General features: G+C 38.2%; 2 protein-coding genes across 2 annotated transcripts in view; one reads left to right on the top strand and one right to left on the bottom strand.

Annotated features, from left to right (window-relative positions):
* The window catches only part of lyrm7 (LYR motif containing 7), a 434,641-nt gene that overhangs the window by 7,155 nt on the left and 404,457 nt on the right, over positions 1 to 23,029 (bottom strand). The gene's annotated exons all lie outside the window — the stretch shown is intronic.
* Positions 159 to 21,555, top strand: snx30 (sorting nexin family member 30). Its single transcript, NM_001017798.1, is given in 9 exon segments — positions 159 to 399; positions 5,036 to 5,224; positions 7,818 to 7,928; positions 8,134 to 8,292; positions 8,723 to 8,912; positions 11,313 to 11,512; positions 13,684 to 13,770; positions 14,727 to 14,879; positions 20,865 to 21,555. Coding segments are annotated over 9 exon segments (1,293 nt in total). The 5' UTR covers positions 159 to 267; the 3' UTR covers positions 20,937 to 21,555.

Genomic DNA, 23,029 nt, shown 5'->3' with positions numbered 1-23,029 from the left:
GCAGCACCACCCACTGTGCCACCGCTTCGCCTATTGTTAATAATAAAAAGTCAAATAAACCATCAGAATATTTGAAGACTTTTAAGCGAAAAAGTTGGGCTTTTAATTTGAAAACAGGTGCTTTTTTTCCGGAAGTGTTCCGCGTCAGCTGACCGGTTGTGTTCCGGTTCTGCGCGGTGTCCGTCAGCTGACAGATGTTTGGCTCCTCGGTTCGGTTCGTGCGGCAGTGAAATAAAAACAGCTGCGCGATCAGAGCAGTGCAGCGCCATGAGCAACGGCGGTACCCCGCGATCACTGCCCTCCTCCGGGCAGAAGTCCATCCAGGAGATCTGCCACCCTCTGTCCGCCGAGGAGAGCGCACGGAGCCGCAGCCCAGATGTGCTGAACCCCGGAGAGAAGGTGAGCAGCGCGGCGCGGTCTCCCAAACACCCTCGCGGCTCTGTGTGAGACTCCGGGCAACTCGAGTGGGTTTGGACAAGCTGCTCCGTTAAACAGCAACAGTATAGATGTGCGGTGGCGACAGCGGGTCATGTGTCCGTTAAGTTAACTGTATTGTGTCGAGAAAAGTAACTGTAGGCGTGTTGATACAGTCACTAAGAGAAAACAGCGGAGTTTCATTCATTTGCACCATATGGATATTATGCGTGTCGTCAATTATAACATACTAATGTCTGTAGAGGTAACGGTGGTTTTATATTCGGATATTCAGACATTCCCTTAATAATATAATTTCAGAAAAGTGTATTTTGCAAATTATAAATAGGGAAATTATATTAGCAGCATTTCCCAGAGATGGGTTGCGGCTGCAAGGGTATCCGCTGCGTAAAAACTTGCTGGATAAGTTGGCGGTTCATTCCGCTGTGGCGTCCCCGGATTAATAAAGAGACCAAGCCGACAAGAAAATGAATGAATATTAGCAGCAAAGTACAACATTGTTCACAGTGAATTAGATAGTGTTAATGTTGTTTAGAAGTCAAACTTGCATGCTAATTCCGATCGAATATTCAAAGTAACATGCCAAACAATATAGAAACTTCTAAATTAACGAATGTGCGAATATAAAACAAACTTTACCTCTACTTGTTTGTTTCTTACCCTAAATAACGGTGTTTTCATCAAACTTTACAATTACCAATTTTGACCAGATTCATCATAATTGTAACACCATTAATTTCATTTGAGATTATTTTGAGTTTTTGTCAAACAATTTGACATTTCTTGTAATTCATACACAACATTTCACAATTTGATTGAGGTAAAGTTGGTTTTATATTCGCACATTCGTTCATTTTGTTGTCTCTATATTGTCTACCACGCTAATTTCAATATTCAATCAGAATTAGCATGCGAGGATGACTTCAAAACAACATCAACACTATCTGATTGACTGTAAACATGGCTGTACTTTGCTAGTCATTGGCTGCTAATATGATTTCCCAATTTAGAATTTGCAAAGAATACTTTTCTAATATTATATTATTAAGCAGAATGTCTAAATATCCCAATATGAAGCCAACTTTAACTCTTCTTCACAACTGACTGATTTCGGAAAAAATCAATAGTTTGATATATGATTTCTAAACTATGACATGATATGATTGAGGTAAAGTTGGTTTCATATTCGCACATTCGTTCATTTAGAAGTCTCTATATTGTCTTCCACGCTAATTTGAATATTCAATCAGAATTAGCATGCGAGGATGACTTCAAAACAACATCAACACTATCTGATAGACTGTAAGCAATGCCGTACTTTGCTAGTCATTGGCTGCTAATTATGCAAATTTTTACGGACCTTGCCTTTTTCCCTCCTCCGACACTCCCCCCTAAACAGAGCTGGACACGCCCACTTTTTTCCAAAGTAGAGGTGTGAAAACACCCTGCTGAAACAAGGGGGTTTCATGGCCCGTTACGATCTGCAGAAACTTGCAGTTCACACAGATAAAAAAAAATGTATTTGATATCTATTATCTATCAGTTATTAATTGTTATTGCTCATATTTCATATGTTTATTTATCAACTGCATATAATACTGAGAGAACACTGGCAGGCTGTATATCATGTGTGAATTCTTGCTGTACAATAGAGCTGGGTTGAGCTTGGTACAGAATCCCTGATGCTGTTCAAGTCAATAGTTTATTGTGCTTCACATAACACAGAAGAGCCGTTCTTGAGCTACTGCTCGTTATAGCACTGATTTATTTGTTTGTTTGTTGTTGTCAGCTGCACTGTGGCTTATTTATTGGATATTATAACAGAATATAGTTTTGTTGTCTAATTCAAAAGATGAGTGTATTTTAGATTTTTTTTCTTCTGTTTTGCTTTATTATGGACTCGGGCCATTTTGGTGTCTGCATCAAGTTCAATTTCATAAAGCGAAGTACTTGTCTATTTTATTGTTTCAAATAATTTATGTGAAATAAGAAATGTTTCAAAGTTGTCATTGTTTAGGGTAACGGTCCGGACTTTGATTTTGCCATCTCCAGACAAAGCAAGAGTTTTTATTAGAAAGGAGGAAATCTACTGCAAGCTCAGATGATTTCTTCACTCAAAGGATGACGAAAGTCTTCTTCAGCAGAAAAAGCAGTTCTTAAGGAGAAATCTTGAGAGGATAATAAATGAGCTGTAAGTTTCCCACTGACGTATGCAACACAGGCTCGTTGGAAATGCGTGAATAAGCCTACATTTTTGTGAACCTGCAAAAAAAAAAAAGCACTTCAACTCTCGTTTCGCTGCAGTTTCTAGGTAAAATAATGCCAGCAACTTTAGTTTCTTTTAACACTAATGATATTTTACTAATGATGACAGTGTTAACAACTATTTTCAATGAGAACTTTGCTCAAAAAGTCGCTAAATGAAGCTGGATTACGTCACTTTGCATATTACTGACGTCATCATGTCCAGCAGTTTCTGTTTGTTTAACAGCCTATGGTTTAAAAAGGGGTATTCATATTTGCACTGCGGTTTACATATGCATGTCAATTTAGGGTGCTTTCACACCTGTGAATCGATTCAGTTGTTCTGAAACAGAGATTACAATTGTTACATTGTTGCTCTTTGCTCTTGGAGCGGTTCGCTTTCACACTGCAAAGTTTCTAATCGGACCAAAAGAGCTAAAACAAGTCACGTGCGAGTAAACTCTCCTCACATTGGTCAGAGTGTCAGGGTTTATTTTGCAGCGTCCCGCTCAGCTGTCAGGAGAGGTGTTGGTTTGGTGGTGATTGACAGGGTGCGCGCGCGCGACGTGCCTGAGGAGAGACGCGGTGGGGAGGGGTGTGAAGGGTGTGCGACGTAGCCTATTTGAGGACCGGGAGGGAGACGCGAGATTACCGGCAGATCATCACTCGTTTGCGGGCATCCAGAGACTCGCGAAACTTCCCGCCCTACTCATAATTCTCTCTTTATATAGCCGTATGCCTATTACATATCCATAAAACACTGTGATATAACCGCGCTCGGATCGGATCGCTTTCTCACTGTAATCGATCCGCTCCAGGGTTCGTTTCAATCGAGCCGAGACCACCTCATTCAAGCGACCTCGGAGCGATTACTTTGGCGCGGAACAGAGCGCGATTGCCCTGTTCACATATGCCAAACGAACCGCGCTAACTGGGCAAACGAGATACGTTCCGAAACAAAAGTGTAGGTGTGAAAGCACCCTTAATTTATTGTTGTTTGAATACAGTGTATCAGAATAGATGTGTAGTAAACTTGCAGTAATCTCTCAGACATAATAAACTCACAGAAGTTCAGAAACTGTCACTAAAATCACTGTAAATATGTACAAGAAAAGAATCAACGTCAAATTAAATTGTTAAATTTTATAGAAAGGAGAAGCAGATCGGCTAGACTGTACGAGGGAAATACCTTGCGCTCGCAGTGCTAAATCATAGAAAAGAAATAAAGGTAAATTCAACTCAGAGTTTATTACTGTGGTAACTTACTCTGTGAAACTTACCAGGGGTGCGTTTCCCAAAACCATCGTTAGCCAACTACGGTTGCAAGTTCAGTCGTTACAAACATAGTTTGTTGATTTGCCGTTTCCCAAATCCGCCGCTTCAACAAACATTCGCAAACCGCATCGCAAACTTGAGCACTCGCAACTACACCTCTGGAGCTGTAGATTGAAACATAGTTCCTGGCTGTGTTCTATTTCCACTTATCCCCCCTATGCCCTATACATTTAGAACCTTCTGTTGTGGATTTCTCCAGTGTGGCTCACGGCACCAAACTGTTGTGGAATTCTAAGACGAGCCCAAAAAACCAGGGAGAGCTTTCGGTATCTTCAAAGCAGAATCCTTTTAATAAGAAGAACTCAGCGTGGCTGTGGCGTCATCGAAAGAAACTCTCAATTGGTACAACAGACACTCAGTTTTCAAGTGTTTGATATGGGTTGCAACTGAAATCTGCAGGAAGGTGGCTCTCCAGGAACAGGGTTGGCCACCCCTGGCCTAAATCCTCCAGATTACCAGCAGGGCTAATGGTTGAAATAGGCAGGACAAGAGACCTGCTGCACCGAGTTTGCATTCAGACTCGGGGATTGAGGGAGAAGTCCTCATTTATAGTGTTTATATGAACACGATTATCTTTATAATGATATAAATTGTGGTTGTGTGTATGAAATTACGAATAACAAATGTAGCAGGGCATTAAATTACTGTTTATTTCTTTGCATTTGAACTTTGTACACTATAAAATCATGCGTCTTCTCACTGTTTGTGTCTCATTCTGTGAGCCGACTGACAACAGTTGTTCTCTTCCCTGCTCTGCTGGCTACGCCCACTCCTGCCTCTGATTGCGGAGCTCCACGCCCATTATGATGCATTTTAAAAAAAATTCTGAGGTAGACTTGAACCGAAAGTGGGGGGTGTCATGACCCTTTAAAATTCTGTTGCTAATTACTCGCCCTCATGTCGATCTAAACCCCTGAGACCTTCATTCACTATCAGAACACAAATGAAGCTATTTTATGCAAAACAATAGCAGTGTTTTGTTTGATTAAATGAGTCTCTTTTTTTTTTTCGCCACTCCCAGGACCTGAGTCTGCCCAATGGGACTCCAGTAGACACATCAAGCCCCGCCTCCTCTTCATCGCTACTAAACCGACTGCAGCTCGACGACGATTTGGACGCAGAAACGCGCGACCTGTTTGTGACTGTAGATGATCCTAAAAAGCACGTGTCTACAATGGAGACGTACATCACCTACAGAGTCTGCACAAAGGTCAGAGACTTATAACGCTTATAACCTGGCTGATTTGACCTGTCATGTTCGATTTATTTTCATGTTAATGTATAAAAATAATTTATTTTAGATGTATTATTGTACAATATGCAAATATTTCGATGATTTCTATAGAATAACATTTGTAAAGTAATATTTTCTAACTATTTTAGTGGATGTATTATATGTATACACTTTATTAGGTACACCTTAATAGTACCAGGTTGGACGGACCCTCTTTTGCTTTCAGAACTGCCTTAATCCTTTGTTCTAGTCCGTCAGTGTTCTCAATTTTAGTAGCTCGCATTTTATTCTCAGTAACAGCAACAGCGTTCTAACGGAGAAAACAGTAATTATTTTTGATTACTCGTTACTGAAAAAGTAACACCGTTAGTAACGTCGTGTATTTATAGCGCCATTATTCCCATTACTGATTGTCAGTAACAGTCGCAGCGTTTTAACGGAGAAAACAGTAGTTAATTTGATTACTCGTTATTGAAAAAAGTAACGCTGTTAATTTTTAGCGCTGTTATTCCCATCACTAATTGTCAGGAACGATAGCGGCATTCTAACGTTGAAAATAGTTGTTAATTTGATTACTCGTTACTGAAAAAAGTAACTCTGCCGCTATTAACTCGGTTTATTAATAGCGTCGTTATTCCCATCACTGATTGTCAGTCACGGTAGTGGCGTTGTAACTGGGGAAACGGTAATTAATTTGATTACTCGTTACTGAAAAAAGTAACGCTGTTAGTTACGATGTTTATTTATAGCGCCATTTTTCTCATCACTGATTGTCAGTTACTGTAGCGGCGCTTTAACAGGAGAAACAGTAATTTATTTGATTACTCGTTACTAAAAATAATATTGCCCGTAGTAATGCCGTTGATTTATAGCGTCGTTATTCCCATCACTGATTGTCAGGGACGATAACGGCATTCTAACATAGAAAACCGTAGTTAATTTGATTACTCATTATTAAAAAAAGTTATGCCGCTAGTATTGCCGTTTATTTATAGCATCATTATTGTCATCACTAATTGTCAGTTACGGTAGTGGCGTTGTAAACGGGGAAACACTAATTAATGTGATTATTTGTTACTGAAAAAAGTATGCCGTTAGTTACGCTGTTTATTTACAGCGTCATTATTCTCATCACTGATTGTCAGTTACGGTAATGGCGTTGTAACCGGGGAAACAGTAATTAATGTGATTATTTGTTACTGAAAAAAGTAACGCCGTTAGTTACGCTGTTTATTTATAGCGTCATTATTCCCATCACTCATTGTCAGTAACTGTAGCACCGTTGTAACGGGGAAACGGTAACTAATTTGATTGCTCATTACTGAAAAAAAGTATTGCCGTTAGTAACTCTGTTTATTTATTGCGCCGTTATTCCCACCACTGATTGTCAGTAACGATAGTGGCGTTGTAACCGGGGAAACAGTGATTCATTTGATTACTTGTTACTGAAAAAAGTATCGCTGTTAACAACGTTATTTATTTATTGCCCCGTTATTCCCATCACTGATTGTCAGTAACTGTAGTAGCGTTGTAACGGGAAAACAGTAATTCATTTGATTACTCGTTACTAAAAAATGTATTGCTGTTAGTAACGCCGTTTATTTATAGTGCGGTTATTCCCATCGCTAAATGTCTGTAATTGTAGCAGTGTATTAACGGGGGAAACAGTAGTTACTTTGATTACTCTTTACTGAAAAAAGTATCGCAATTAGTAACGCCATTTATTTATAATGCCGTTATTCCCATCACTGAAAATAAGAAATGTAGAAAATGTAGTAGTCCTTTTTATTTATTGACAATAAGAAAGCGTTTTAAATAGATGTTTTTTGTGTGTGTGTGTGTGTGTGTGTGTGTGTGTGTGTGTGTGTGTGTGTGTGTGTGTGTGTGTGTGTGTGTGTGTGTGTGTGTGTGTGTGTGTGTGTTTGTTTGTGTGTGTTTGTGTGTGTGTATGTGTGTGTGTATATACATATATATATATATATATATATATATATATATACATATATATATATATATATATATATATATATATATATACATATATATATATATATATATATATATATATACATATATATATATATATATATATATATATATATATATATATATATATATACATATATATATATATATATATACATATATACATATATACATATATATATACACATATATATATATATATATATATATATATATATATATATATATATATATATATGTGTATATATAAATATATATATGTGTATATATGTACATTTATATATATATGTACATTTATATATGTACATATAAATGTGTATGTATCTTTACATTTAATTTAAATGCAAAAGTTTTTAGCAATATCACTCTAGTTTTCAGTGTCATTGTCTATGATCTTTTGCTGCTCAAATCACATTTCTTATTAACAATATTAGAAACTTTTTTGCTAAATCTAAAGCATTTATTTGAAATCTTCTTTAGCGTTATGAATGTTTCACTGTCACTTCATCGTAATTTAAGTCATCCTTGCTGACCAATTATATGTTATTTACTCATTATTGTTTTTCTTCTGTATGACCTACAGACCACCAGAACAGAATTTGACCTGCCGGAGTACTCGGTAAGGCGACGCTACCAGGACTTTGATTGGCTGAGGATAAAATTAGAGGACAGTCAACCAACACACCTTATTCCAGTAGGTAGAGGAAGACCCTCCACAGCACAGCTCTCGAAACCACAGCTCTAATCACAGATGTTACTCCTATAAACACATCGCATTACACCTACTGTAATACACAAAAGAATGCTCATTTGACCCCTTTAATAATGTAAAATCTGCTATTTCATGGCCGCTCGGTTGACATTGTTTACATTTATTTGTTTTTTCCGAAATAATTCAGCCTTTACCTGAGAAGTTTGTAATGAAGGGAGTGGTGGACCGGTTTTCAGAGGAGTTTGTGGAGACGAGGAGAAAAGCGCTAGACAAGTTCCTCAAACGTGTAGCAGATCATCCGGTGCTCTCCTTCAACGAACACTTCAACGCTTTTCTCTCAGCAAAGGTGAGTGCCTCAAATTAGCATGCAATTTCAATTCTCTTTATTTCGTAAATGTAATAATTTACAAAATAATAAATTACTATTACAAAGCATTTTCAGCCAAGTGCATTTAGAATTTTTGGTTTGAGTCCAGAATTTTTATTTCAGTGTATCCCTGCTAATATTTACTTATCCATGACAGGAAATAGAGCAGTTTATTACAGTTTCTAACAGCAAAAGGAAAACTCTTTCAATTATTTCAATAGGTTTCTGATTAGATCCAGATGTTTCAGAGAGTTACTCAACACTGTTTAGCAATATGATTTTGAAATGTGTCGTTGGTATGTATTTCTGGGCAGAAAGTGTGTTTCGGGAAATTGGGATTTCATTGAGTTTGGCAGTGTTTTCCTGGCCGTGAGACGGGACTGATGTACTGCATGTTTTGACTCCTCAGGACCTGAATAAGCGTCAGGGTCTTGCTCTGCTGACTAAAATGGGGGAATCTGTGAAGTACGTGACGGGTGGTTATAAACTGAGAGGACGGCCGGTGGAGTTTGCTGCTATGGGGGAATATCTGGACATGTTCACACAGAAACTGGGCACCATTGACAGGATAGCACAAAGAATCATTAAAGAACAGACAGGTAAACACTGTCACTGTTATTATGTGTATCTGTATGGGTCAAACACACACACATATATATATATATATATATATATATATATATATATATATATATATATATATATATATATATATATATATATATATATATATATATATATATATATATATATATATATATATATATATGTATATATATATATATATGTATATGAAAACAATGAAAAGTTTAATATAGTTGTAATTTTTCCTCTACCGTGTCCCATTGTTTTATAAGCAAAGATTTATTATTATTATTATATATATAAAAAAATCATAAAAGACACAAAGCGAAATATGATTCAATGTAGTGTGTGTGTGTGTGTGTGTGTGTGTGTGTGTGTGTATATTAGGGCTGTCAAATGATTAATGATTTTTGTAATTAATCACGGTTAATCACGAAACGTAATTAATCATGGTTAATCATATAATCAATATATCAAATAATCTAGCCAGGCATGTTTAGATCAGTGATTAATGTATTCTTTTTAATAAATTGTAATTAATTAAACAAAATAATTCTATACTAATAAGTATTTATGTTCTACAATAATAACTATAAATGCATAATTTATATATAAATACTTAAAAATAGTTGTGTGTTTGGCTATATATGTTTTGTGAAACACTGTTTTATATATTTTTGAATAATGTATTTTAGCTTTCATTTATTTATTTATTTATTGTTATTTTTCTTCAGGATTTCACACCAGTTTTTTAATACACACACACACACACACACACACACACACACACACACACACACACACACACACACACACACACATATATATATATATATATATATATATATATATATATATATATACATAATGATGATATATACCCATTTCTAATAAATGATTTATTTTATCTTTGCCATGATGATGATTTTGAATATTGAACTATTGAAAAAATATATAGCTTAAAGGGGCTAATAATTTTGACCTTAAAATGGTTTTAAAAATATAAAAAACTGCTTTTATTCCAGCCAAAATAAAACAAATAAGACTTCTCAAGAAGAAAAAATAATTATGAGATATACTGTAAAAAATTCCTTGCTCTGTTAATCATCATTTGGGAAATATTTAAAAAAGAAAACAAAATTAAAAGGGGGGCTAATAATTCTGACTTTAACTGTATGTATGTATGTATGTATGTATGTATGTATGTATGTATGTATGTATGTATGTATGTATGTATGTATGCATATATATATATATATATATATATATATATATATATATATATATATATATATATATATATATATATATATATATATATATATATTAGTGCTGTCAAATGATTAAAAAAATGTATGTGATTAATCACACTTTTTTGTAATTAATCGTGGTTTATCACGAAATGTAATTTATCATGGTTAATCGTGATTAATTACGAAATGCCGTATTTATTACAAAAGAAAAAAACACAGGCATGTAAGTGGCATTAAATTTCAAAACAATACATGCCAATAACAAACAAAAATGCTTTCCATGTTGGATTCTAAGAGCAATACAAACACACACACACACACACACACACACAGACAACACGTTATGTGTAATAACATGAAATGGCACCGGGGGAAAAGAATTGAACACATGAAGAAATGGAGGTTTTGAAAGGCAGTGAAAGCCCAGACAGCAGCTGAAATCTCTCAGTAGTTCTCCAGCAATCCTCTGCCCTTCTTTATTGTAAATTAATATTTGCTGCTTCAGTCCAACATTTACAGTAGCAGGAAGATGAAGATGAAGCCAGGGGGGACATTTTAGCATGATAATGGTCCAAAACACAGCTAAGGCAACTCTCAAATGCTTTCAGAGAAAGTAAATGAAGATGTAAAATGGCCCAGCCAATCATCTGTCTTGAATCTAATAGAAAATACAAGATAAAGATCAGATTTGACAGACGAGACCCACAGAACAATCTAGACTCTCTGTTGAAGTCTCTGTTGAAAAAAATCACACCTGTGCAATGCATGTGAATTCATTCTCCATATGAGAAGCATCTTTAAGCTGTCATCACTAAAAAAAATCTTTTATATAAAGTATTAAATATTTTTCAGTAGTTCAGAACTTGCTCTTTGTGTCATTTCATTATTGCACATGATAATAATAATAAAAAAGAAATATTTATGTCTGTATTGTTTGGGGTTTTACCAAAATCTGGTTTAATTCCATGTTAACAGCTCCTTTAGAAATATTATTCTCAGGAAAAAAACATGACAGTGCTTATTTTCCCCACTGTATGTGTTTGCTTAGCGTGCAGCCTTTAGAAGACAGAAGTTTACGGTGAAAATAAACAGCAAGTGGGTGAAAAAAACCCAGCACTGCTCACTGATGAAAATGCTGATCTTTCTTTGGTCGTCTCTCAGAGTTCCTGATGGAGTTGAGAGAGTACGGGCCGGTCTACTCATCCTGGTCTTCTTTCGAGGAGGATCTCCATGAGCCTTTGGAAGGGGTTTCAGGCTGTGTGTCCAACTGCTCCAGCGCTCTGGAGGAGCTCACAGAGGACATGAGTGAAGACTTTCTCCCCGTTCTCAGAGAATACGTCCTCTATATCGAATCCATGAAGGTCAGTGGATCGCAGCTTCGTTCTGTGCTCATTTCATTTCTTCTCAACCATCCGCACACATTTAGAATTTGCCATAACACTGCTCTTTGCCTCAAGCGACAGCATCCTGGATTTTGGCTTTCACTTGAAATGTGGCTCTGTACTCTCAAAACAAATTGAGCTCAATTTTCTGTATGAAGGACAAAAGGAAGGGTTTTGGAGACGGTGTGTAAATGCGTTTGACAAAATATGAGGTTGAATGAATTTTTTCTAACAATGTGAACATTTCGAATTCACTGTGCAATGACCTTACATTGCGTTAAAATTGTCGTATCTCTCATCGCTAATCTTATTTCATGCAATCCAAAGATTCATTGGGGCTCCTGATTTGGGGTTTAAGTCAGCTGGTGGTGAATTCATATGTAAAAATAAATATTTTTCTACAATTTGAGCCTAATGAATATTGGCATTGTCGTCCTAGGATATGACCATGGTATGCGTCTTCTGACAAGCATGTTCATTTAATCATTTTACGATAATATAGACTGTAATGAGTGCTGAAAAATTCAGCTTTGTCATTGTAAAAATAATTTACAATTGAAAATAAATTAAAGTAGAAACATGTCAATTTAATTGTAATATTCCAAATTATATTATTTCAGTTTTTACCGTATTTTTGATTAAATAAATGCGGCTATGAACCGATTCATAAATGAGACTTTATGGTGTGTACATCAAATTAGGCCCAACACCCTTTTAAAAGCAAAAGTACTCATAATTGTACTACATTTTGACCTAAAAATACTACTGCATCTTTTTCTGAGGCAACATTCAAATGCAGCTCAGCAGAGGAAATCACTTCCTGTCTGTCTTAGCTTGACACATTGACACAATCAGCAAATAGTGAGACAAGTGCTGAAATAGGGCTTTATATTTCCTTCCTCCTTTTAGAAAACTTCTCTAAAAATGTTCACAGGATTGAGATCAAATGCTCTTAAAAATAACTACATATATACGGTTGATGTCAGAATTATTAGCACCTCTGTTTATTTTTTCCCCCAATTTTTGTTTAACAGAAAGCGGATTTTTTTAAACACATTTCTAAACATTAATGATTTTAATAACTCATTTCTAATAACTGATTTCTTTTATCTTTGCCATGATGACAGTAAATAATATTTGACTAGATATTTTTCAAGACACTTCTATACAGCTTAAAGTGACATTTAAAGGCTCAACTAGGTTGATTAGGTTAACTAGGCAGGTTAGGGTAATTAGGCAAGTTATTATAGAATGATGGTTTGTTCTGTAGACTATCGAAAAAAATCTAGCTTAAAGGGGCTAATAATTCTGACTTTAAAATGGTTCTTTAACAAATTAAAAACTGCTTTTATGCTAGCCGAATTAAAAAAAATAAGACTTTCTCCAGAAGAAAAAATATTATCAGACATACTGTGAAAAATTTCATTTGGGAAATATAAAAAAGAAAAGAAAAAAAATCAAAGGGGGGCTAATAATTTTGACTTAAACTGTATATATATTCATAAGTGGCAGAAGGTAAATTTTTTTTGATGAATCATCTGTTGAACTGCATCCCAATCATCACAAATACTGCAGAAGACCTATTGGAACCATCATGGAGCCAAGATTCTCAGCTAAGTACATTCAGTATGGTAGTGTGTGAGAGATCTTAGGGAATGATAACATCAACAGCCCGAAGTATCAAGACATTAGTGCAGCCCATTACATTACAAACCACAGGAGAGGGCAGATTCTTCAGCATGATAGCGCTCCTGCTCATGCTTCAGCCTCCACATCAAAGTTCCTTGAAGCAAAGAAGGTCAAGGTGCTCCAGGATTGGCCAGCCCAGTCACCAGACATAAACATTATTGAGCATGTCTGGGGTAGGATTAAGGAGGCATTGATGATGAATCCAAAGAACCTTCATAAACTCTTGGAGTCCTGCGAGAATGCTTTCTTTGCAATTCTAGATGACTTATTAGTAAGTTATTTTGGTCATTGCAGAGACCATTTGTTGTTCCTAAAACTTGGATGGGCGACAAAACTTTTGTCAAGTAGTGCATAAGTAAAAGTAATCATAATTATTACCATTTATTGACCACAAGAATTATCACAAAAATTGTCTGCCTTTCACAAATGTTTGTATTCACAAACCTCTTTTTGTTCTACAGAATGTGCTTAAAAAGAGAGACCAAGTCCAGGCTGAATACGAAACAAAACTGGAGGCTGTTGTTTTCAGAGAGGAAAAAAAGACGCCGGTGAGATTGCTAACTCTTATTGTGCTTTTCCTGATATTACCTTTCATTTGTGTGGAAAAATTTCCAATCTGACCAATCCGAGTAGTGTAGACTCTTTAAAAAATCTGAGCTGCGCTAGAAATTGCATAGTTCCATACTATATAGTATGCTAAAAACAGTATGCGAGCCGAGTAGTATATCTGATTTTATAGAATTTGAAAAACAAAATATGAGATGTAGCCGGATGACCTACTACTTCCGGCCCGATTCTGAAGTATGCTTCGGATGGACGCTATGCTATCCCATGTTCCTTGGAGCCACCCCTGTTCCTTGGAGATCTACCTTCCTGCAGATTTCAGTTGCAACCCTGATCAAACACACCTGTATGTAATTATTAAGTTCTGCTTCAGGTCCTATTTATTTGGGTCTGGTGTGTTTGATCAGGGTTGGAGCTAAACTCTGCAGGAACAAAGCTCCCCAGGAATACGGTTGGTGACCCCACGTTTAGAAAATGCAGATCCTTGTTGGTGCCAATCACCAACCCTGTTCCTGGAGAGCTACCTTCCTGCAGAATTCAGTCACAACCCTGATCAAACACACCTGAACCAATTAATAGTACCTAAAGCAGCGCTTGATAATTACAAACAGGTGTGTTTGGTCAGGGTTGCAAATGAAATGTGCTTGAAGGTAGCTCTTCAGGAACAGGGTTGGTGACCCCTGACCTAGTGGTTAGTGCGTCGACATATAGCACCCAGGTGCTTGCGGCGACCCGAGTTTGATTCCTGGCTCGAGGCTCTTTGCCGATCTTACTCCTCTCTCTGCTACCCATATTAAAGGTGAAAACCACCAAAAAAGTTATAAAAAAAAGAAAAAAGGAAAATGCAGATGAACAAACATTTTAGATAAGAGCTGACGCTAGAGTGAATAAGAAAATGAACGTGTTTTTTTGACCTTCTCTGCACATCTCCGTCCTGCAGATGCCCACTGATGTGGAGAAGTGCCAAGATCGAGTAGAGTGCTTTAATGCTGACCTGAAAGCCGATTGGGACCGCTGGCAGAACAACAAGCGACAGGATTTTCGACAGCTGCTGACGGGGATGGCTGACAAAAACATCCAGTACTACGAGAAGGTGAGAAGCTTGATCGCTCTTTGCTTGGAATGATGTGCTGAAAAGGGAAATTTCCATAGGTGTGCAATATTGATTTTTTTGGATTTACGCTTCAGCAATATTTTGCTAAATATGTTTTTGTGCTGATACCTTGCTTAGTGTAGACCTGTCATTGGCAAATATGAAGGTAAGGGCACAGGAACTCAGAGATTTCCTATTATTTCTAATCCTATCTTATTTCTCTGTACTATAAAAGATATCTGCGTATGCTTGAAACCACTCAAACTGGGACGCTTGGTAAGCCATATGGTGAATTTAATTGCATTGGCATTGAATCAGATTGTCTGAGTGGGCCAATGAGATGGGCTGAGCAGCATGAGAGGGCTGGTGAGTGCAGTACAGTACATACCTTCACCCAGTGTCCCGTGGAGAGGCTGAAGGTACCTGTCCTCTGCAGGTAACCTTTTTGCCATCTGGTGACCATATGTTCTGGGATTGCGAGCTGAGATTGAGTGCATTTCTTGCTGGCAGCACCCAAGACTTTACACCCAGAGACAGAAGAAACTGCTCTTGAAAATTTGGGTACTATTAGCCTCAAGGCCAGTAGCTATTTTGGAATTGTGAAATTTTCCACAGCCCAACTAAGGCGATGGCCCAGTCCTGTCAATCTCTGGATGGCAATACTGTAAAGACACCTTATAGTTTGTTACCAGACTAAAGCCTGGTCTATACTTCTGCGTCAAGTGACCGGCGTAACTCACGGCGCAGGCAACGCGCGTGGCTGTGCATTTATACTTCTGCGCGCTGTCTCTGTTGGTCTGCATTAACACTTCCGAAACGCTAGTTGGCAGTGATGTGGTAATGTTCCTCTGTGTCGATTTTCTTCTCTGCTTTTTTGCTTTTTCTGAACACTTCCGGGATGTACAAGTGGCTCAAACTCGCTAATTTTGAGGCAGCAACCAGCGGACGTGCAGCAACTTTAACTATGAGGTAAACACAAAACAAAACTTTCCATCAGGAGCTCCTTAACGGGACTCCACACTTGTAAACAATCGCTACATTGGGTTCGCGCCATTTGCGCGGCTCTCGGTCCCGCCCAGACTCGTCAGCGCTACCAAGCCGACCAATCACAGAGCTTGCGCTACGCATTGTTGTGACGTGTAGTTACATTTTTTGAGAGGTGCACGTCAGTGACGCCGACAGCCACGGCAAAGAGCTATGCGTCAGCGCCGTAGCATACGCCGGTGTTTGACGCAGAAGTATAAATCAGGCTAGAGACAGAGGAAACTGCTCTTGAAAATTTGGGTACTATTAGCCTCAAGGCCAGTAGCTATTTTGGAATTGTGAAATTTTCCACAGCCCAACTAAGGGGATGGCCCAGTCCTGTCAATCTCTGGATGGCAATACCGTAAAGACACCTTATAGTTTGTTACCAGACTAAAGCATGGTTTATACTTCTGCGTCAAGTGACGGGCGTAACTCACGGCGCATGCAACGCGCGTAGCTGTGCATTTATACTTCTGCGCGCTGTCTCTGTTGGTCTACACTTCCGAAACGCTAGTTGGCAGTGAGGTGTAAATGTTCCTCTGTGTCGAGTTTCTTCGGTGCTATTTTGCTCTCCCTGAACACTTCCGGGATGTACAAGTGGCTCAAGCTCGCTCATTTTGAGGCAGGAACCGGCGGACGTGCAACAACTTTAACTATGAGGTAAACACAGAACAAAACTTTCCATCCGGAGCTCCTTCACGGGACTCCACTCTTGTAAACAATCGCTCGCGCCATTCGCGTGGCTCTCTGTCCCGCCCAGACTCGTCAGCGCTACCAAGCCGACCAATCACAGAGCTTGCGCTACGCGTCGTTGCGACGTGTAGTTACATTTTTTGAGAGGTGCACGTCAGTGACGACGACAGCCACGGCGAAGGGCTATGTGTCAGCGCCGTAGCATACGCCGGCGTTGGACGCAGAAGAATAAATCAGCCTTTAGCAGTATCCTAAAATAGGGCATCAAAGTCCTGCAGTGGGCTTGACACAGCCGCTGGGCCAATGTTGTTGACTTCTATGGTCGGTGTGGAGACTGCAGCTGGCTTAGCAGTTCTTTTCTGCTGGAGTAGATGGGCTATCATGCTGGACTGATCCTACACTGTTGGGAACTCCTAGGTAAAGTCCCTCGAAGTTATGGAGTCCCGGAAAAGTAAACTTTGACAGTGTCCCACGTAACCGCCAGGTTCATCCAGAGTTGGCAATCCTAAATCATTAGTGTAGAAATCTGTGTCCGCATGAGTGCATAATTGGTTGTTGTGCAAAGGTCACGCATGACCACTGGCACTGCCCTTGTGCTGCTTGACCAGGACCTGGGCTTGGCAGGCCAGGTAAGTGGCCATAGTGTGCATAGGAGGGGGCCTGACTTGAAGCACTGCAAGCCCTGGAATCTGGAGATTCTGAACACTTACACACTTTGAATGGAAATTTAGGAATGTCCTGTCCAGCGGAGGAGATTTGCCGTGGGTTAACCTCAGTGGCCTACTTTGCCTGGGGAATGCTGGTATAACCCCTCACTGCACCAACATTGAGGACCATCAGGGTGGAGCCTCATTCAGGCAGGGAAAGAAGCCCTCCATGACTGAGCTCCTCATGCAACCCTGGATTTAGCCTTATTTTTTGTCCAAAGTAACCCCTTGAGCTGATCCAGCTAATGGACAGGGAAACCATGGACAGAGGTATGTCTGAGGGTGAAAGCACCGGCTGTTGATAACAACCAAAGCAATCCATATATGCAAAATAAAACTAATCTAATTAGTTTACAAATAAAGTTATGCATAAGAATGACACTAAAAAAACGTATTGAACACATGAAGGAAGGGAGGTGTAGAAAGGCAGTGAAAGCCCAGACAGCAGCTGAAATCTCTCTGTAGTTCTTCGTTAACCCTCTGCCCTTCCTCATTGTAGATTAATATTCGCTGCTTCAGTCCAACATCAACATTAGCAGGAAGATGAAGATGAAGCTAGGGTGGACATTTCAGCAAGACAACGATCCAAAACACAGCCTAGGCAACTCTCAAATGGTTTCAGAGAAAGAAAATCAAGCTGTAGAATGGCCCACCCAATCACCTGACATGAATCCAATAGAAAATACAAAATAAAGATCCGATTTGCTAGATGAGACCCACAGAACCATCAAAATGTTTACACTCAGTTGAAGTCTGTGGAAAAAATACCTCACATCTGAGCAATCTATAAGCTGCCATCACTAAAAAAGGCTTTTATATAAAGTATTAAATGCATTTCAGTTGTTCAGTACTAGCTCATTGTGTCATTTCATTGTTATTACACCTAAAAAAGCAGATTTTTTTATTTGTTTATATTGTTTGGAATTTTACCAAAAAGTGGTTCAAGTCCATGTCAACAGCTCCTTTAAAAATATTATCATCAGGAAAACACATTATGTCTTCAATACTTATTTTCCCCACTGTACACTGTTTATAGAGTATCCAGAGCCGAAAATTGCTCAGCTGACGGAAGATCTTGAACAGAAATTGTCACACATTTCAGTTGTGCTCTTTGGCCAAACTCTAACAGAGCAGCGCTACATTTTAAGCAGAGCTGCTAAATTAAGAAGAGTCCAGGATTACAATAATACTGCTAGAACCAGCGGGCGAGGCAGTGGCGCAGTAGGTAGTGCTATCGCCTCACAGCAAGAAGGTCGCTGGGTCGCTGGTTCGGCTCAGTTGGCGTTTCTGGGTGGTGTTTGCATGTTCTCCCTGCCTTCGCGTGGGTTTCCTCCGGGTGCTCCGGTTTCCCCCACAGTCCAAAAACATGCGGTACAGGTGAATTGGATTGGCTAAATTGTCTGTAGTATATGAGTGTGTGTGTGAATGTGTGTGTGGATGTTTCCCAGAGATGGGTTGCGGCTGGAAGGGCATCTGCTGTGTAAAAACTTGCTGGATAAGTTGGCGGTTCATTCCGCTGTGGCGACCCCGATTAATAAAGGGACTAAGCCAACAAGAAAATGAATGAATGCATGCTAGAACCATCAGAGCAAAGCTATTCCTTATTTACTATTTGCAGAGCTTTTATCATTCCCCAATCCACCACTTTTTTTGTTCTGCTTATGAACACATGAAGAAGAAGTAGCGCTGTTTTATCATACTAAATACATTTGTAGTAGGGGTGCTCATTTTGGTTAAATTTGCTAACCGACAACTGCCGCTCGTTAATCGGTTGTTAACGGTTAACTGGTCAGAATACTATTAAATTATTATAAAAAATTTTAAACAAATTGACGTGTCTATTTTGTGTCTGCCTGACTTCCTAATCTGCAATTGTCTCTTTGAATATCACACTAACTGTACAAAAAAAAAAAAAAAAACTACTAACACTTCCCTTCTTAGACTTTACAGACCTGAAACTTGCCTTTAGTACTTATTTATTGTTGGTCTTAGTTGTGTAAATTGCTTCCTTGTCCTCATTTGTAAGTCGCTTTGGATAAAAGCGTCTGCTAAATGACTAAATGTAAAATGTAAAAATGTAAAATGACACATTAAATATTGCATTTCAAAATACTGATTATAAGTATGATAGTTTACTGATATTTTAACATGCTAGCATATTAATAACAGAACATAACAACAGATCATCTTCACGCACATGCAGTGTTTCCAACGGTATAGAAAAACAGAATAAAATAAATACAATGAATAAAATAAATAGGCCTGACCTAAATTATTTTCACTTAAATAATTCATTTAGAGAACAAAACGAAAACGCAGACTGATCCTTTTCAAGAATTTAAAATTTTTTCCATTCATGTTTTTTTTTTCTTCCATCAAATAAAAATAGCAGACTTCCACAAATCGCTCGCTCCATGGAAAATATGCATTTATTTAATGCCCCGCTGTTATTATTATATTACAAAACCTTTTTACATTTTTGAAAAAAATCATTATTTTAAAGATGTCTTGATATATGGTTTCCTCTCTTGCGCGGTTCAAGTGTGCGTGCTGCGTGATGAAAAGAAAACGACAACGCGCTCATATTTTGACTTTTTGTAAACAGTTTTGTTGTTAAATATGATATCGCATTAATTTGCATACAATTTATAAGCTGTAAAATGAAAGCTAAAGCCTATTTGTTGTGTTTATGACGCAGATTCAGGAGGCGATCAGCATCAGTGCTGGTTTGGCATCAGCTTGTCTGTATCAAACAGCAATATTCTTCTTCCATTTTGCTTCTTTGGCAAATATGTCTGTAGGCACGAGTGGTCATACAGTACCGTCCCGCGAGTTATCAAATATGTCTGATCACAGCAAACGTGATTTTCCTTTCCAAAAACGTGAGGCTCACCTCGCTCCTTTTGACAAGGAGAAAAGGCTATGAATCGACTGAATCAGCTGGGTATTGATTGTGCAAGAGTGTTGCTGAATGTGTTGTTACAATTGTAATATTTAATACTATTGTGATATTCAAGATTTGTAAATTCATACAGCTCTGGATAACTTGAAACAGCGAGCACTAGTACCAACTGCTGCTCTAGGATGAGCCGCGTGAAAAACAATTGCGGCTTTTAGTAAACCATTCAAAAGACGCCCCTCTAAAAATATATAAGATAATATTTTTAATCGTTTAACTGATATCATTAATCGGTTAAAAACGCACTTTCGTTTAACGGTTAATCGATTATTTTGAGCATCCCTAATTTGTAGAGTTCTGTTTCAATGCTGTTTTCTTTTTTAACTAACTAAACTAGAAATCGAGAGTGTGACGCAGTTATCATGGCCACACAGGACATAGTCCTTGTTAAAAATGCTTGTTTTTCTGAATTCGAACATCATTTGAAACTTTTTGAGTTCCCAAGTCAGCAAAATATAACACTGTTCTAGTACTTTTGTGAAAAATACACGTTTCCCACACTGCAAACATTGATTCCCAGGACTTGCACGTGTCTGGTGAAAATAATGTTATTTGAGCGGTAACTGGGATTAACCTTGACTTTCTGCGTCTGTCCCACAGTGCCTTGCAGCTTGGGAGTCTCTCATTCCACTATTACAAGACAAACAGGACGCTAAAGGTGAAACGAACTGAGCACGAACTTCACCCATTCTCAATCCGAGCTTCAGAGCTCGCGATCCTCAAACAGGCCGTCCAACATGATGGGACGCACAAGGACGGGACACTACTGGACTGGACAAACTACTAGAAATCCATTTTGTAAGGTGTCTCTATTTGTAAAAGCCCATGGTTCTCTCTCTTGTTTTCCCGCTCTTTTTTTGTGGAAGGAGAATTTGTAGTTTTCTCTTCTCAAACTTGGGAGTAAAACTGCAAAAACGTGACTCTGAAGCGGACAAGAGGATGACAGAGCGACGGAAAACCTTTGGTAACGTCAACACATCTGTAGTTTTTAGTGAAATGTTTGCAAGTAATCCTTTTGTAAATGCTTGTTTGTTGCTGCCCATCCGAGGCAACAGAGACATCAGTGATTCTTTTGTTTTGTTTGTTGTTGTTTTGTTTTTGTTCGCCGAAGGTTTGCCAACATTCCTCTTGCCAAAGACGTGGACCTGAAGTTTGATATCTTTTTTTTTTCTCCAGACGATTTCTTGGCACCAGGATCCCCCGTTATTATCAAAATGTGGCTGTTACATTGAAATGAAGGATGATTTTTTTCCCTCAGCCGTACTTTGACCTCATTAAATATTTATGATAACGTATGTGTCATAATGATTTGTACTTGTCTTGTAATGGGGCTTTGGATGTGGTTGGGGTGTCTAATGTGAGGTTTGAGACATTAATAATGTAATGGGGAGATAATAATGGAGAGCGCTTCATCTCTTTTCAGATTCAAGTGCGAAATCTAAAATACAAAGCTGTTAGTAAATGCATAATGGACTTTTTTTATTGGCAGCTGTTACTTTAAAGGAGAAAATGGTATAGTAATGCAATATCTTTCAAATGTTTTTATAGTTTAAGATTCGATTTCTATTTTAGAAAGGTATTTGCAAAGGTGAATGTTCCGCGTCATTACAGCAGTCTTCAGTGTCGCATGATTTTTCTACAGAAATCATTCTAAAGCTGACTTGCTGCTCGAGAAGCGTTCATTAATATTGTTGATTAAACGTTTTGTGCTGCTTTTTATTTTTGGTTTCTGCATTTATTTATTAGAGAAATCTTGTGTGGCATTATACACTACCTGACAAAAGTCTTGTCATCGATCCCAGTTGTACGAGCAACAAATAATAACTTGACTTCTAGTTGATCATTTGGAAAAGTGGTGGAAAATAGATTGAATCATCTGTTGAACTGCATCCCAATCATCACCAATACTGCAGAAGACCTACCGGAACCCGCATGGACCCAAGGCTCTCACAGAAATCAGTCAAGTTTGGTGAAGGAAAAATCATGGTTTGGTGTTACATTCAGCATGGTAGTGTGTGAGAGATCTGCAGAGTGGATGATCAACATCAACAGCCTGAGGTATCAAGACATTTGTGCTGCCCATTACATTACAAACCACAGGAGAGGGCAGATTTTCCAGCAGGATAGCGCTCCTTCTCATGCTTCAGCCTCCACATCAAAGCTCCTGAAAGCAAAGAAGGTCAAGGTGCTCCAGGATTGGCCAGCCCAGTCACCAGAGATGAACATTATTGAGCATGTCTGAGGTAAGATGGAGGAGGCATTGAAGATGAATCCAATGTATCTTGATGAACTCTGGGAGTCCTGCATGATTGCTTTCTTTGCCATTCCAGATGCCTTTATTAATAAGTGATTTGAGTCAGAGATGTATGGATGCAGTCCTCCAAGCTCATGATGGAGTCAGACACAATATTCCTTCTTTTTCCACTACACCTTGACTTTATATTCTATACTGGACATTATTTCTGTTAAGTGACAAGACTTTAGTCTAAGCAAAGTCAGACCTTACTGTCCTAATCAAATATTTAAAAATCAAGGCATGATCGTATTTTAATCTAGAGGCCTTTGCTCTTCATATAAGCTACTTCTGAAACCAAATGATCAACTAGAAGTCACGTTAATATTTGTTGTCTCTAAAACTTGGATAGGCGACAAGACTTTTGTCAGGTATTACTTACTATTTGTCAGGTAGTGTAAGTTATTAAATGTTTTTTTTTTGTTTGTTTTAATTTTGTATTATGACATTTCCATGACAGATCAAGATTCAT

Source organism: Danio rerio, chromosome 10 (assembly GCF_049306965.1).
Source record: "Danio rerio strain Tuebingen ecotype United States chromosome 10, GRCz12tu, whole genome shotgun sequence".
NCBI lineage: Eukaryota > Metazoa > Chordata > Actinopteri > Cypriniformes > Danionidae > Danio > Danio rerio.
This window is presented reverse-complemented; position numbering and strand designations above follow the sequence as displayed.